This window comes from Choloepus didactylus, chromosome 20 (assembly GCF_015220235.1).
Source record: "Choloepus didactylus isolate mChoDid1 chromosome 20, mChoDid1.pri, whole genome shotgun sequence".
NCBI classification, from domain to species: domain Eukaryota; kingdom Metazoa; phylum Chordata; class Mammalia; order Pilosa; family Megalonychidae; genus Choloepus; species Choloepus didactylus.
The window spans coordinates 14,574,859-14,589,230 of record NC_051326.1 but is presented as its reverse complement, the minus strand read 5'-3'; the positions used below and the strand labels follow the sequence as shown (position 1 = coordinate 14,589,230).

The 14,372-nt window shown below is 40.9% G+C and overlaps 1 protein-coding gene across 1 annotated transcript in view; it reads left to right on the top strand.

The window, feature by feature from the left end:
• Positions 1-14,372, top strand: part of HADHA (hydroxyacyl-CoA dehydrogenase trifunctional multienzyme complex subunit alpha) — a 51,138-nt gene that overhangs the window by 34,763 nt on the left and 2,003 nt on the right. Inside the window, exons 8-17 of the mRNA XM_037812524.1 lie at positions 910-1,032; positions 1,509-1,627; positions 3,697-3,753; positions 4,314-4,423; positions 5,832-5,966; positions 7,433-7,604; positions 10,127-10,213; positions 12,649-12,789; positions 13,237-13,305; positions 14,052-14,247. Of these exons, the coding sequence (XP_037668452.1) occupies positions 910-1,032; positions 1,509-1,627; positions 3,697-3,753; positions 4,314-4,423; positions 5,832-5,966; positions 7,433-7,604; positions 10,127-10,213; positions 12,649-12,789; positions 13,237-13,305; positions 14,052-14,247 (1,209 nt within the window). The remainder of the gene's footprint in view (positions 1-909; positions 1,033-1,508; positions 1,628-3,696; positions 3,754-4,313; positions 4,424-5,831; positions 5,967-7,432; positions 7,605-10,126; positions 10,214-12,648; positions 12,790-13,236; positions 13,306-14,051; positions 14,248-14,372) is intronic.

Sequence of the window (14,372 nt, the reverse complement as noted above, 5' to 3'; positions counted from 1 at the left end):
AAGGGATCAGCATCTCAAAGTTTAGAGATAGGCATTACAATTCAGGAGTAGAGTTGACTGCTGTAAGAGTTTACAGTCTGGGGACCATTACAATAATCATTTCCACGTTAGGCTATGTTCTAAGATTCAATTCTGAGTTTACACATTGTACTGGTGAGGCATTATAGTGTTTGCCTTTTTTTCTGGCATACTTCACTCACATACTGTGGACAGGATCCATTCACCTCGTTATGTGTCTCACAGCTTCACTCCTTCTCGTAGTTGCTCAATATTCCATTGTATGCATACGCCACGGTTCACCATTCTGTTCCTCAGTCTATGGACCCTTAGGTCACCTCCACCCATTGCAAATCATGATCACTGCCCCCATGAACACCAGTTTGCAAATGTCCATTCATGTCTCTGCTCTCAGATCTTCAAATGACATACCCCATAATGAGGTTGCAGGACCTTATGGTCCCCACATACTTAACTTTTTGTGGAACCACCACACTGACCTTCAGAAAGACTACACTGTTCTACCTGCTCATCAACAGTAGATAGGTACATCCATCTCACCATGCTTTCCCCAGCACTTTTACTCCTATATATTTTTTTCCTACAATTTTATAGAGTTATATTCATATACCATACATTTATCCACAGTGTATAATCAGTTGTTCATGGTATCATCATAAAGTTGTACATTTATCACCACAATCAGCACTTGAACATATTGATTACTACAAGAAAAATTGTTTGTTTGTTTTAGCAATAATAAAAAAGATTGAATCCATAATTCTTGACTCGTCCACCTCCAGTCTCTAGTTTGAAATGGAAAGCTGTGCTGAAAGTGGGTGCCTGTTTTTACCTACCTGGTACTGATCTAAGCCTGATGAGCATTCCATTCTGTTGTGTTCATTTGTGCAGGACCAGGAGTAAAACCTCCAGAGGAGCGGACAATTGAATACCTAGAAGAAGTTGCAGTTACATTTGCGAAAGATCTAGCTGATAAGAAGATTTCTCCCAAGAGAGACAAGGGACTGATGGAAAGTAAGTCTCGTCTTTAAAGAACAAAGGCAAATCTTCTTTCCTGGGAATTTAATTTTTTTTGCTATAGATTGGAAATGAGGAAGAGAGAAATACATTACTTACTCTGTGCTTAAAGTCAGCCTTAGAGGCATAACAACTCTGCTCTAGGGTTAAGTCCTGAACCTTAAGTCTGGTGAGGTAAAGCCATCATCTTAAAACTTTTTGTTTTAGAAAATTCTAAATATTAATTCAAAAGTCTGATAATATAATAGTGTAATAAGCACTCATTTATGCCTATTATGTAGCTTTAACATTTATCAAGTAAGGAAACCATGTTTAAAGAAGTGTTTAGGTTGACATTTAAGTTGTGTATATCAGAGTAAAGAACACTTCTTTCAGATAGCTCGAATTACTGTATCTTAGGATGTTTACAGAACAAGTTAACAAGGGAGGCTAGGCTCTTTCCAGTCAGTGTCTGAAAGCATTTTACTTTACAGAACTGACATCGTATGCGATGACTATTCCATTTATCAGGCAACAGATTTACAAAAAGGTGGAAGAAAAAGTACGAAAGCAGACCAAAGGCCTTTATCCTGCACCTCTGAAAATAATTGATGTGAGTCTTTACCCCATATTCCCACATTTCTCATAGTTCTTCTCTTCCTATGGAGCAATATTCCTTGTTGCTATTCTGGACCATGTATGTCAGTATTAAAGTTCTTGATTTTATTAAAATACTTATCAAAAAATATGAGAAAAGCATAGCAGATTATAAGAGGTCATATAAAGTGATATATTTGGGGAAAATTAATGATAGACATACTCACTGGTTGATGGGTTCAAAGGTTATCAGTTATAAACCAGGGAAGTAACCTAAGTCATATCAGTATAACAAGGCCAGTAAAATGTTAGGTGGTAAGAGATAGTTGAAACAAAACTTATGGCTGTTTTCTGCCCTTAGTCAAATCCATTGTCAGTGCTACAGTGTCTCATGGACTTTCCATTGATCTAATTATTAAAAAGCTGTAATGGATATGGGGAAGTTCTAAAAAAGATCAAGAAGAATAATTAAAATGATCACAGGGTCAAAGAAACTTGTCTAAAAGTAAGACTTTAAAACTGAAAATTCTTCAGTCTGGAAAGTCCAAGATTAAGAAAGCATAGAATCAAAGACTTCAAAATTGAGAACGGGTCAGTCATAAATATATTTTTTTAATTCATTTTTATTGAGATATATTCACATACCATGTAGTCATACAAAGCGTACATTCAGTTGTTCACAGTGCCATTATATAGTTGTGCGCTCATCACCAAAAAGTCATATATTTTTTGAGTAGAAGATACCACAATAAATAAAATATGAAATGTGTTCCCCTATCTGCCATACATATGTATGTATGGCAAGGCAGACAACAGTATAAGAGACATTATAAGGCAGCATAGTATTAATGAGCAGATAATTGGGACAGAGGAAACTTGCTGAGTGCTCAGAGGAGGAAACAATTGCAAAGAGCCAAAGAGATCGGGAAGAGCCTCAAGGGATTTGACCTGAGCCCTGAAGAATGTGGACAGACTAGAGGAAGGGGAAATAGTTCCAGGTAAGGTGGATATTTTGAGCAAAGTCACAGAAGCAGGAAAACAGGAAGCTTCTTCAAGGAACATTTAGCAAGCCCTGTGTTGGTAGAGGAATAATGAAATGTCAGTCAGCAAAAAGGCATATCAAAGCTAGATTTAGAAGACAGTCAGTAGTGAATTGAGATTTTGACCTTTGTCCTGTATAGATGATAGAGAGTTGTTTTCATGTTAGTGTGTAAAAATGGATTAGATAGAGAGACAACATTGACCAATGAATTAGGAAGCTGTTTTCCTAATTCAGGCTTGAAATTTGAATAAGACCTGAGATGTAATAATAAAAGTGAAAATATGAGGTAGTAAGATATTTGCCAAAGAGAGATTACATGTTAAGTTTCAGAAGTGTTGAGTTTTGGTTTTGTAGGAAATTCAAGAAACAGTAGTTACAATAGTGAAGTCAACATTAGGAACACAGAGCTGTATATTCTTTTTGTTTGTTTTTGTTTTTGTTTGTCATACTCTGAAGTTATGATGATTGAGTGCAAGGTCATTTCTTTGTCTTTTACATTTCCCATTGTACATAAGATAGTACTTACTCCAAAAAATAAATTGAATTTCATAGAGCTAATGATTAGTGTGATAAACTACGAGATATGTCCCAGGAAGAATGCATAGAGAGAGTAAATGGCTGGGATTGCCTACATTTGGAGTACAGAAGGGAAGCTGGAGGAGTAATTTACACAGAAGGGTAAGTGTTTACGAGGAAAGGGTAAACCTGTTAGGCTCCGAAAGGGGTGATGACCCCTCTTTCTCTGACAATATAAAGAGTATTCAGAATTGGATATGGAGATAGTGTTTGAGCTATGGAACCTCTGTGTTCTTTTCCTGTTCTCCTGCTACTTCCAGTGTTTGCTGGGTTTAGCAGTATCCCCCGAGTCGGAGAATTAAGTCAGTTTTAACAACCAGGCACTCAGTCCTCTTTTCTTTTTTACTGCAGCCTAGACTTTTGACGTAACACTTCAAAGGTCAATAACACTAGCAATTTTATTCAGCATTATTGTACATTTTGCCAACCTATTCCAACATTGAACAAGGGCTTTATATGTCTTTTAGGTCGTAAAGACTGGAATTGAACAAGGAAATGAGGCTGGCTATCTCTCTGAATCTCAGGTGAAGTTATTTCCTTTTGATTTTTTATTATTAGTTATATTACTGGAGAACCAAAGATCTAATACTGTGTATAAAAATTTTATCTTGACCCAGTTAAGACAAATAGTGAAAATAGCCATTTATGATAATGAGGATAGAACTAGAAATCACTGGAGCAGTTATAATTCAAAATGAACTCACTTGGGGATGTTTTTGTCCTGCAGATGGGCTGATTTCATTGTGATAAAATAAATAGATTGGTAGGAAAGTATGTTCCTTACTTGTTGGGGCCTAGAGACGAACCTTTGGAACCCAGATCCTTTTTTCGTGTAGAGAAGCCGAGAGCTCAGTTATATCCAGAACCTGTTCCAAAACAGTAGTCTGAAAGTGCTGCAGATGCAGTTGGGAGAAGGAAAGGCCCGTCAGCAGGGGACAGGCTTCTGCAGCACCGGCAACCCCTGCCCTTGGAGCAGCCGAGCCTTCGCAGAGTTGCCCGTGCCCTGCAGAGAGACAGAACCAAAGCCGTCTGCCTCTTCTAGACGGGGAGGGTCAGCCTTTTCTTGTTCCCCTCTACTTTTCAGCAATTTGGAGAGCTTGCAATGACCAAAGAATCCAAGGCTTTGATGGGACTTTACTATGGCCAGGTCCTGTGCAAGAAGAATAAATTTGGAGCTCCTCAGAAGGATGTTAAGTAAGTTAAACCTACCCGGGAAGCCCTTGTGAATTTTACAGTGTGGCGTAGCTTATAGATGCTTTTGAAGACCTACAAGGCTAGATTAATAATAATTCAGTCTTGCCCTGAATTTCTTCTATTCTGACCATTCCCTTAATCCTAAAGAAGCTGTTTCTTGTCTCACTGTCTTAGAAGTCTGGTTTAAGCCCCGTTTTCCTAAAATAAATACACACAAGTATGCACCATTTAATGACATTATCTAGCCCTGTGACATGAGATACCATCCCTGGGTATTCACACTTCTTCCTCATTAAATAACATAAAGCCAAATTGTAATTGTTAAGTCTTGTCCTTCTTTTAGCTTACAACCTAAGCCTTTGAGATTCCTCTTGCCTGTTTTATGTCTGTTCTCTTCAGCCAGCCTTTCAGTGTTATGCTGCCTAAATGGCTCTGTCACATCCTAAGTTTAATAATGACCTTAAACTCACCTTCTAGCTTAGTGGTTCTCAACCTGGGAGATTCTGCCACCCATGCCTCACCCCAGGGGACATCTGGCATTGTCTGGATATATTTTTCGTTGTCACAACTGGAGAGGGGGAGATACCACTGGCATCTAGTGAGTACAGAGGCCAGGGAAGGTGCTAAGCGTGCTGCAAGGCACAGGCAAAAACTGTCCAGCCTAAAATGGCAGTAGTGCTGGGGCAGAGAATCCCTGTTCTGGCTGAATCATTGTGAGGGATTCAAGAGAAGCAGTTAATGTTTCCATCATCTCCTTCCCGTCACCTTTAATAAGAGTATAGTCCAAAGTAGAAGATAAAATGAGAAGGTGGTCAGTGCCTTGCATTCTTAGGAATGTGGGTGTATATATGGGGGGTATTTGAGGGAGGGTTAAAGTCTGGAAGCAAAGACTATCCAAGAGGCTTTTGAACTGATCCAAGTGAGAGCTGATAAAAGGTACAGATTAGATTGGTGACTGAGAGGATGGAGAAAAGAAAAGAGCACATTTCAGTAGAAATCGAAGATGACTAGAAAATGTTAGAATCACTAATAAATAAGCTGTTGGGAGAGGTGAGGTTAGTCTTTGTGCATATTACTGCAAGTTAGTTTTTGTTTGGAACATTAAAAATAGTTGTATTGACTTAAGCATAAACTGGTTTGTTTTTGGTGATCTCCAGACATGATTGAAGAGCAGTATAATTCTGTCATCTTGGTAGACCAGTTCTTTTAGACCTAATGGATTTTTGCATTTAACTTGAAAATGAATATTCATTAAAGGTGTGTTTTTATAGGTAAAGATTCTTTTGAAACACCTTATTGTTGTGCTTGCTTTCGTTGGTTTATTGGATGATTGCTTGGCAATCTCCCGCTTTTCCTGAAATGGGTAAGAGTTGTTTACCAAAAGTTGTCCCATCCTTTTTCCTTTCAGACATCTGGCTGTTCTTGGTGCAGGGCTGATGGGAGCCGGCATTGCCCAAGTCTCCGTGGATAAGGGGTTAACAACCATCCTGAAGGATACTACACTAGCCGCGCTGGGCCGAGGACAGCAGCAGGTGTTCAAAGGGTAAGCCTGCTCTCTGCCTTGTCTCTCCTTTGCCAGGAGTTAGAATGTTTTTGTTGATTTTACCCTCACAGGCTCCTTTTTCCTGAACCACACTCTGTAGTTAAGCCAAGTTTCTCTTGATTTTTAGAAACAATAATTGCTTCTTTCACCTCATTTTGTTGTAGATGTTGTAGACCATCAACATCTGTGAAGTCTTTATAGTCTTTGAGTACAAAGGGGAAACTTGATCTATTACATATTTTAAAATGCTGTTTACCTTACATTTGGTATCAGACTAGACCTCTCAAGTTTGTGAATTTTGATACAGCTTCCATTTAGTTGTGGTATTGTTTTGGTATGCTAAAACAGCAGTCCTCTGTATCTTAACCTTGCAAGGAGTGAGAATTGGTTTCAGAAAGTTCTCTGTTCAAATATAAATGGACAGGCTGGTTGCTAAATAATGGCATTGCCCTGAGCCCAGCATCCAAGTGTCACAAAACAGCGTTTCATAGTCATCAAAATGAGAAATTGCTGCTCTGGAATAGCCTCCTCCCCTTGACTTCCTTTGGATACAGCTGTGCCAGGTTTCCCTTTTTCACCTGAGAAACATCAGTCTCTTCAAATACCCCTCCCATACTGCTGACTTGAGACAAACATGTTTCCTATCCTCTCTTGGAAATTGTTGAATTAGACATGAGAATTAGAGCAATTAAAAATGTTTTAAGTTCTGACAAGCATCTTGCTTGCTGATGGCTGACATGGTCATCTGAAACCAAGTAATTTGAACCTTTACTTTTAAGGCCTTAATTGAATGGTTCTTTGAACTTACCTTGTTGGCTTTAATTTTTCTTTCAATTAAGGAGATTAGTGAATGGGGTTTAGCATCATTCTTCATTCAGAGGAAATCTCTAGGTCATTGATTCTGAATGTGTGATCTGATTGAAACCTAAGAAAGCCTGTTTTTCTTAGCAATAAAAAATAATCAGTTAAATTTCAGAGTAGCAGGAATCCTTAGCTCCCTAAGGAAAGAAGAAACCTGAAGTTAATATTTTATGTAATCAGTACAGTGTGCTACTAGGTGCTGAGTGGGAAGTGGATTAAGAATATAAGAAGCAATACTTGGTCTCTATCTCTAGAAGATTACAATTACAGAATGTAAGCAGGTATTAAATCCTGTGGTCAAGGATACCCATTGGCTGTTTCCCCTATTGTAGAAAGAGAATTACTAGAGCTGCTCTCTTATTATGCCATTCTAGTACTCATGTCATTTACTTCTCTTGACAAATTCAAGTGTTTTATGAGTTGATGGAGCTTGTATAAGCTCAGCTTGCTATTTGACCAGCTGAGCAACTCAGCTCCCTCCGAATGGGGTAATAAACTTCCTTGTAGCACACCATCTGGCCCATGGTGCTCAATAAATGTTAGCTTCCTATTCTTCTCTGACTAGTAGAGTGTATGTGTGTTTTGTTTTGTTTTGTTTTACCTAGATTGAATGATAAGGTGAAGAAAAAAGTGCTGACATCATTTGAAAGGGACTCCAATTTCAGCAACTTGACTGGACAGCTCGATTACCAGGGTTTTGAAAAGGCAGACATGGTGATTGAAGCTGTGTTTGAGGATCTCAGCCTCAAGCACCGAGTGCTAAAGGAGGTAGAAGCGGTAAGTAAGGGGCCTCCCTGGCCTGAATCCCAACACAGTGAGTGAAGATGCTGAGACAGAGCGCTTTCAAAGGAGCGATAGGAACTCATAGTTATTTTTATAGAGCTATTTCCAAACACAAGTTTTTCTTTGAGCCCACACCCACTGTGTATTTATAAAGGTCAAATCTAAGTCCCAAGGGAATTTTAGTTGAAAGACCTTCGGGATGTCTATCGTCCTGAAGTCCATCTTCCATTAGTGATAAATTCCTTCGATAGTCTCTGGCCTTTGCTTTCTTTATAAGAAGAGTTTAAAGTTGAATCTGACATGACAGTCCTTCAAGGATTAAAAATAATCATCCCTTATTCTCCACAGAACTAAAGAAAACCTCATTCCTTTGACACTCTTCACAAGACACAGTTTCTAGATCCCTCGCTGTTGTGGTTGCCCTCTTCAATATCTTTGTCATGTCTCAGTGTTCTGTTACCATCATAAAACTTAGTGGCTTAATACTACAGCTCTTTATTTTTTTCACCGTCTGGCAGTTTGGGCAGACCTCAGCAGAGAACGGCTTGTGGCGTAGTCTGGGGTCACTCATGTGACTGCCCTCAGCTGGGAGCTTGATTGGGGCCCCTCAGTGCTCCGCCATGTGACCTCCTTCCATACGAAGCCATTGGCACTCAGAAGTCTAGCTGGAGTTTCTCTGCACTGTGGCTCCTGACTTCCAAAAGAGCAGAAACAGAAGCTACCAGGCTTCATAAGGCTGAGCCTAGAACTGGCAGAGTCACTTCTGCTGCATTCTGTTCGTCAAAGCAAGTCAAAAGCCAGCCCAGATTCAGGGGGAGGGGAAGTAGACTCCATCTCTGCATAGGCGGAAAGACGTGCATGTACAAGGAAAGAAATGGAGACGTTGGTCTTGCCCCTCTTAGAGTTTTGCCACCAGCATTAGACACCCTACCACTGTGTGTGCAACTCGAGGCTGCGGTAGCTTCTTACAGTCGTGTGGTACTGTCGACTCACATGACACTTCTGACTAACTAAAATCACGTGATCTTTGTCACAAGTGTACTGCCAGGCAGGTCTTGCCCATCACATGCCTATGCAGCTCTCTTCTTCCCCCCTTTCTTTATTTTTTAATCTTAATGCAGTACTTTATCTTTATTGATTTTATTTTACACTCAGCTTTTCAGTGTGTTGAGTGTATCTTGACCTTGATTCTTTTCTCTGATGTTAAGATTGTTCCAGATGTGTGCAGATTCAACAAGTGTGCCTTCTACATTTTTCCTCCAAACAACTGAATAGAAACATGAATAAATTGGGACCCTGGTCAAAATGCTGAGACAGTCTGCATTAGACACTGTCCTACAGGTTGATAAAGCTAATAGTTGATAGTATTCATGTACTATAGATGTAATGTGGGTTTATACAATTTTTTAGAAACACTGTAAAAAGAGGGAGTCTTCCTTTTTCTAACAGTATATTTTATTTAACATGTAATCAGTATAAAAAATTACTGAGACATTTAAAATTCTGTTCGTGTGTGTATTTATATATATGTATATATGTGTATATGTATATATATTTTTTTTTTTCAGAAAAGTTGTACGTTCACAGAAAAATACAGAGTTCCCATATTCACCCTCATTAATACCTTTCATTAATGTGGTACCTTTGTTACAATTGATGAAAGAATATTATTATAATTGTACTATTAACAATAGTCCATAGTTTACATTGGGCTTTCCTGTTTCTGTTTACAATCCTATGGTTTTTTGGTTTTGGTTCTGGTTTTTGAATTTTTATTCTAGTAACATATATACAGCCTAAGAATAGAGCATAGTCAAATATATAATTAGTGCTATTAATTACATTCACAGTGTTGTGCTACCATCACCACCATCCATTACCAAAATTTTTTCATCACCCCAAATCGAAACTCTGTACCAATTAAGCATAAACTCCCCATTTCCTACCCTCACCCTGGCCCTGGTAACCTATATTCTAGTTTCTGACTCCATCATGAGTTTGCTTATCATCATTATTTCATATTGGTGAGATCATACAATATTTATCCTCTTGTGTCTGGCTTATTTCATTCAAAACATGCTGTCTTCATGGTTCATCCAAGTTGTGGCATTTATCAGAACTTCCATTTGTTTTTACAGTTGAATAATATTCCACTGTGTGTATATACATTTTGTTTATCCATTCATTGGTTGATGGACACTTGGGTTGCTTCCATCTTTCGGCAGTTGTGAACGAATTCTTGGTTTTATTGATTCTCTCTAGAGGCCGACTTTTCAGTGTTTATCTTAATCACTGAGCTGAGGCCTCCAGGTCAGCCTTAGGTGACCTTAAGATAGGCCCTAACCAGAGGAGCCCAGGGAGCAGGAGAGAGGACAGGGTCAGACATTGCACTCACCACCAGACCCCTGGGTGACCTGCAGATCTGAGGGTGGACTGAGCCTATGGTCATCTCCTAGGCCTGCATGCCACATTCTTAAATGTTTGTTTTTATTTGTTTGTTTGTTTTACCCCTGCAGGTGATTCCAGATCACTGTATCTTTGCCAGTAACACATCTGCTCTCCCAATCAGAGAAATTGCTGCTGTCAGCAAAAGACCTGAGAAGGTAAATTCTGAACACAGGGAAATCCTGGAAGGTCTTACTACTCCTCAGGCTCTTCCTGAAGGCTTAGAACATGAATGGTGGTGAAGGGCTGGTGTGGATTATGAAGTGAGGTGGATGGGGTGATGATGCATTCCCAAAAACTAGGCACAGAAAAGCCCAGCATGAGATGTAGGAATTAGGAAGAACAACTACCACGTACCTTTAGAGGAATTTGCACCCCTAATGGGTGTTATTTTTCAGGTTCAGACTGTAAAACCTACCTTTGTCCTATAACCAGGCATTGAAAGATAAGCCCTAAAATAAGAAAGGATGTTCCAGAAGATGGCTTCTGCTGCACAGCAGACTCTAGTGAGTGTCTGAGATGGTCCAACTTCACATCCAGAACAGAGGCTCAAGGGGGTGTGGTGGGAAGTTTCCACCCAAGGGTTCACTTAGACTTTCCTTGGAGGACATGAAAGGGGTGGATGCAGAAGAAATTTCAGTGAGTATTTGGAATGATGCCTAGAAATTTGTCTGTGGGCTTCTGGTATCTACCAGAGTAATTAGGGGAAGTGCAATCATTCCAGGAAGAATAAAACACCTCACTTCTTTGGAGGATACTGATTAACACAGCTAAAGGCAAGCAAGAAATATAAAATACCTTTATGTGTTAAAAAACACAGAAGTCTATGTATTCTTCTTTGTTCATCCAGGTTTGCTAATACAGGGTAATCTACTTTCCTGGCACATAGCAGATTAGAAGTGATGTGGGACCTGATGGAGGCAGGCTCAATGATGGCAGGAAAAGGATCTTAGGGAGCAGTGGCAGCTGACGGTGCAGCATTTAAAATCAGTAAAGGGGAATCTGTTGTTCATTTGACGCTGACCTCTCAAGTCGCCGCAGTGGAGTGGACCAAGCATCAGGCTGGAGTTACAAGTCTCCAGGTGTCTTGGGTAGCTTTTGTCACCTGCTTGCCTTATGTCATTCATGTAAAAGTAAGGCAAAAGAGAAGAAGGAACACCAAAGGGGCACAAGTAGGGTGGCCAGCCATCTCTGTTTGCCCAAAACTAAGGGATTTCCTGGGACACGGGACCTTCAGTACTGCAACTGGGAAAGTTCCAGGCAATCCAGGATGAGTTACACCTCAGGTGTAACTTCTTTGCATGATGTAATCTTTATTTAGTGCAGTGATTACATGGGTGTGTGTACAACTGTCAGAACTCATCAAACTAAACAGTTTGAGATCTGAGTATGTTATTATACATAAATTATGTCAATAAAACCTTATTCCTTCTGCTCGGGAGTACTGAGTCTGAATCAGGTCCTGCCTTTTAAATATTTTAGACATGAGTAAAAGAAAAATTGGGGGTTCAGAGGCAACTTTTGGATTGATAAGTTTATGTGATATTTAAGTGACTTGTGAATTACATAATGGTAAGTGGAAAGGTTTTGGAGACAGGGAGACCTGTGATGGAATCTCACTCTGTCATTTACTAACTGGCTGTGAGCTACTCATTTGAACTTGTTGATCCCTTTGTTCCTCATCTGGATAATTAGACCAGTACACAGGGCATAATGGATTAAATGTAAAGAATAAATGATAAGTCTACCAAGGAACTGGTAGATAGTTAGAATTCAATAAATGGTTGGTATTACCAGCTATCCCTTTAGCCAAAGTGGGGAGAAAAAAAACAAAACTACAAATTCATGCATTTGACTTCTTTCACAATTCTATTGTGAAGAAAGACTGTTATTTTAATGAAGTGGTTCTCAAACTTCAGCATGCCTCAGAATCACATGGGGGTGATTAAAACACAGTTTTCGGCTCCACCCTGAGGCCCCAATTCAGCAGATCTGGGGTGGACTTGAGAATTTGCAGTTCTAACATCGCCAGGTGAAGCTGCTGCTGGTGCAGGGACCACACTTTGAGAATCACTGGTTTAATGAGTCTTCAATGTATCCGAGTGTTGGAAAGAGTGATTTAGACCAAGTATCCAAGCTTCCTAGTGGTGAGACCCATCTGAGTAAAATCCATGCATCTGACAGTCCAGAATATTAACTTATTCTTTTGCCTGCTCCACCTAAACTGCCCCCAAAATAGTGGACCCTCTTGCCTAAGCACCAGTATCATTAATATAAGTGGAACATTCATTCATTCTTCCCTGACAAGTCTTAGTTGGCCTTTCCCTGTGATTTTGACACTTAACTGTCAATAGGATCAGAGGCCCTTAGTGTAAAGCCCTGGAAGCATGTGGAAGAGGAGGATTCTAATAAGCTCTCCCGGAACACACTGAACTTTTTATCAAAGAACCATGGGACCAAGCCACTGTACTATATATATCAAGCAGTGTTTCTATATCACAACTGCCTTTCTCTCCAACATTTTCCCTAGCCAAAAAGGAATGCTTTCTTCCTCCCATTCCCGAGTCTATTGGCTTGTTGTTCCCCTTGCCAGGTGATTGGCATGCACTACTTCTCTCCTGTGGACAAGATGCAGCTGCTGGAAATTATCACAACCGAAAAGACTTCTAAGGACACAACGGCTTCAGCTGTAGCAGTTGGTCTCAAGCAGGGGAAGGTCATCATTGTGGTTAAGGTAAAGCGCTATATAATGGGCAGATTTTGAAAAGTTCTATTAAGACTCCTTATGCCACCAGACTCGTTCACAGCTGTTCTGTGTAACTATTCTGGGATAAATATATACTACCTTTTGATATGACTTTCCCCCCAGGTTGTCTATAATAGAGACAGTGGGTCAATCCCGTGCAACAAATCAGGATAGGCGTGGGAGGGTCTGGGTATGGCAGGGACCCCCTTGCCTTCCCAGACCTCAGGTCACCAGGAAACTCAATGCTGTGCTGTTTGATTCAAGCTATCCTGCCCCTAGGCATGACTTCCCTGCAATTTAATGCCAAGGATTCTGATTGAGATTATAAGTCACCTTAAATTTTGAAGTGATGTCTGGGAAAGGGAGACTGGTTTCAGGCATGAGTAGTACCAGTGACAGAAGGGCCCCATGAGCTCATGTTCTCTCCCTTGGCAGGACGGCCCTGGCTTCTATACCACCAGGTGTCTTGCCCCCATGATGTCTGAAGTCATCCGGATTCTCCAGGTTGGTATTGCTCTGGAATGTTGGAGGCATTTTCCACTCCTGAAATCAGTCCACCAAACTTCTCATGGCAAGATGGGGAACAAGCTTCCTTCTCAATAATATTAACTCCTGACTCTCTCCAGGAAGGCCCTTTGGTGCCCTCCCATTTCCACACAGTAGTGGGAAGTCCTGGGGCTGATGCTGCACTGAAATGGAGAAAAACTCTGCTCCCTTAAGCCAGAGGCCTCTTCACATGCTTTTCAATGTTGTTTCTGCATCTGCTTTGAGGCAGAGACCATCCAGAACAGGGCCCACGTAGTCTGACTGGGGCTGTACCTGCTTCTGCCGCCCGCAGACCTGGTGCCATCCAGGTCACTTGCTGGCAGAAAAGGGGGTGAGCCAGACACATGGGTCATGGGGCTCTACACCACAGCCCCTTGCTGGTGTTTCTACTCTGAACCATGGGAACTGAGCCCATTGGCCACAGAGCCAAGTTATGAGGAGATTCAAAATGGAAAACAAGAAGGAAATGAATAATCTGCTCATCTCTAAACTGATGTAAACTAGGGAAGGATCAGGCATTACTTGTCATTCCTAAACCTCTGGGCTTCCCTGAGTGAAACAGTCCCCAGTCCTGGGCCTGGCCAATTGACACCTAGAAAGGAAATGGGTTTTGCACAAGGCTGTGAGAAGGGCAGCACTGTGTGCCCTTGTGGGCAGGATCTGGGGTGGCCTCCTCTGAGCTCCCCACTTCACTCCCCATTCAGGAAGGAGCTGACGCAAAGAAACTGGATTTCCTCACCACAAGTTTTGGGTTTCCTGTGGGTGCTGCCACCCTGGTGGATGAAGTTGGTGTGGATGTAGCTAAACATGTAGCTGAAGATCTAGGCAAAGCCTTTGGGGAGCGGTTTGGAGGTGGAAGCCTAGAACTGCTGCATCAGATGGTATCCAAGGGCTTCCTGGGTGAGTAAGCCTAACTAGCACCCTTAGTTACAAAGTTCTGAGCCATTTCCTGAGACCAAACAGCAATGGAAGGCCCGTATGAAAGACAACACTTCCTAGACATAGAGGCCACTGTCATGGAGAAT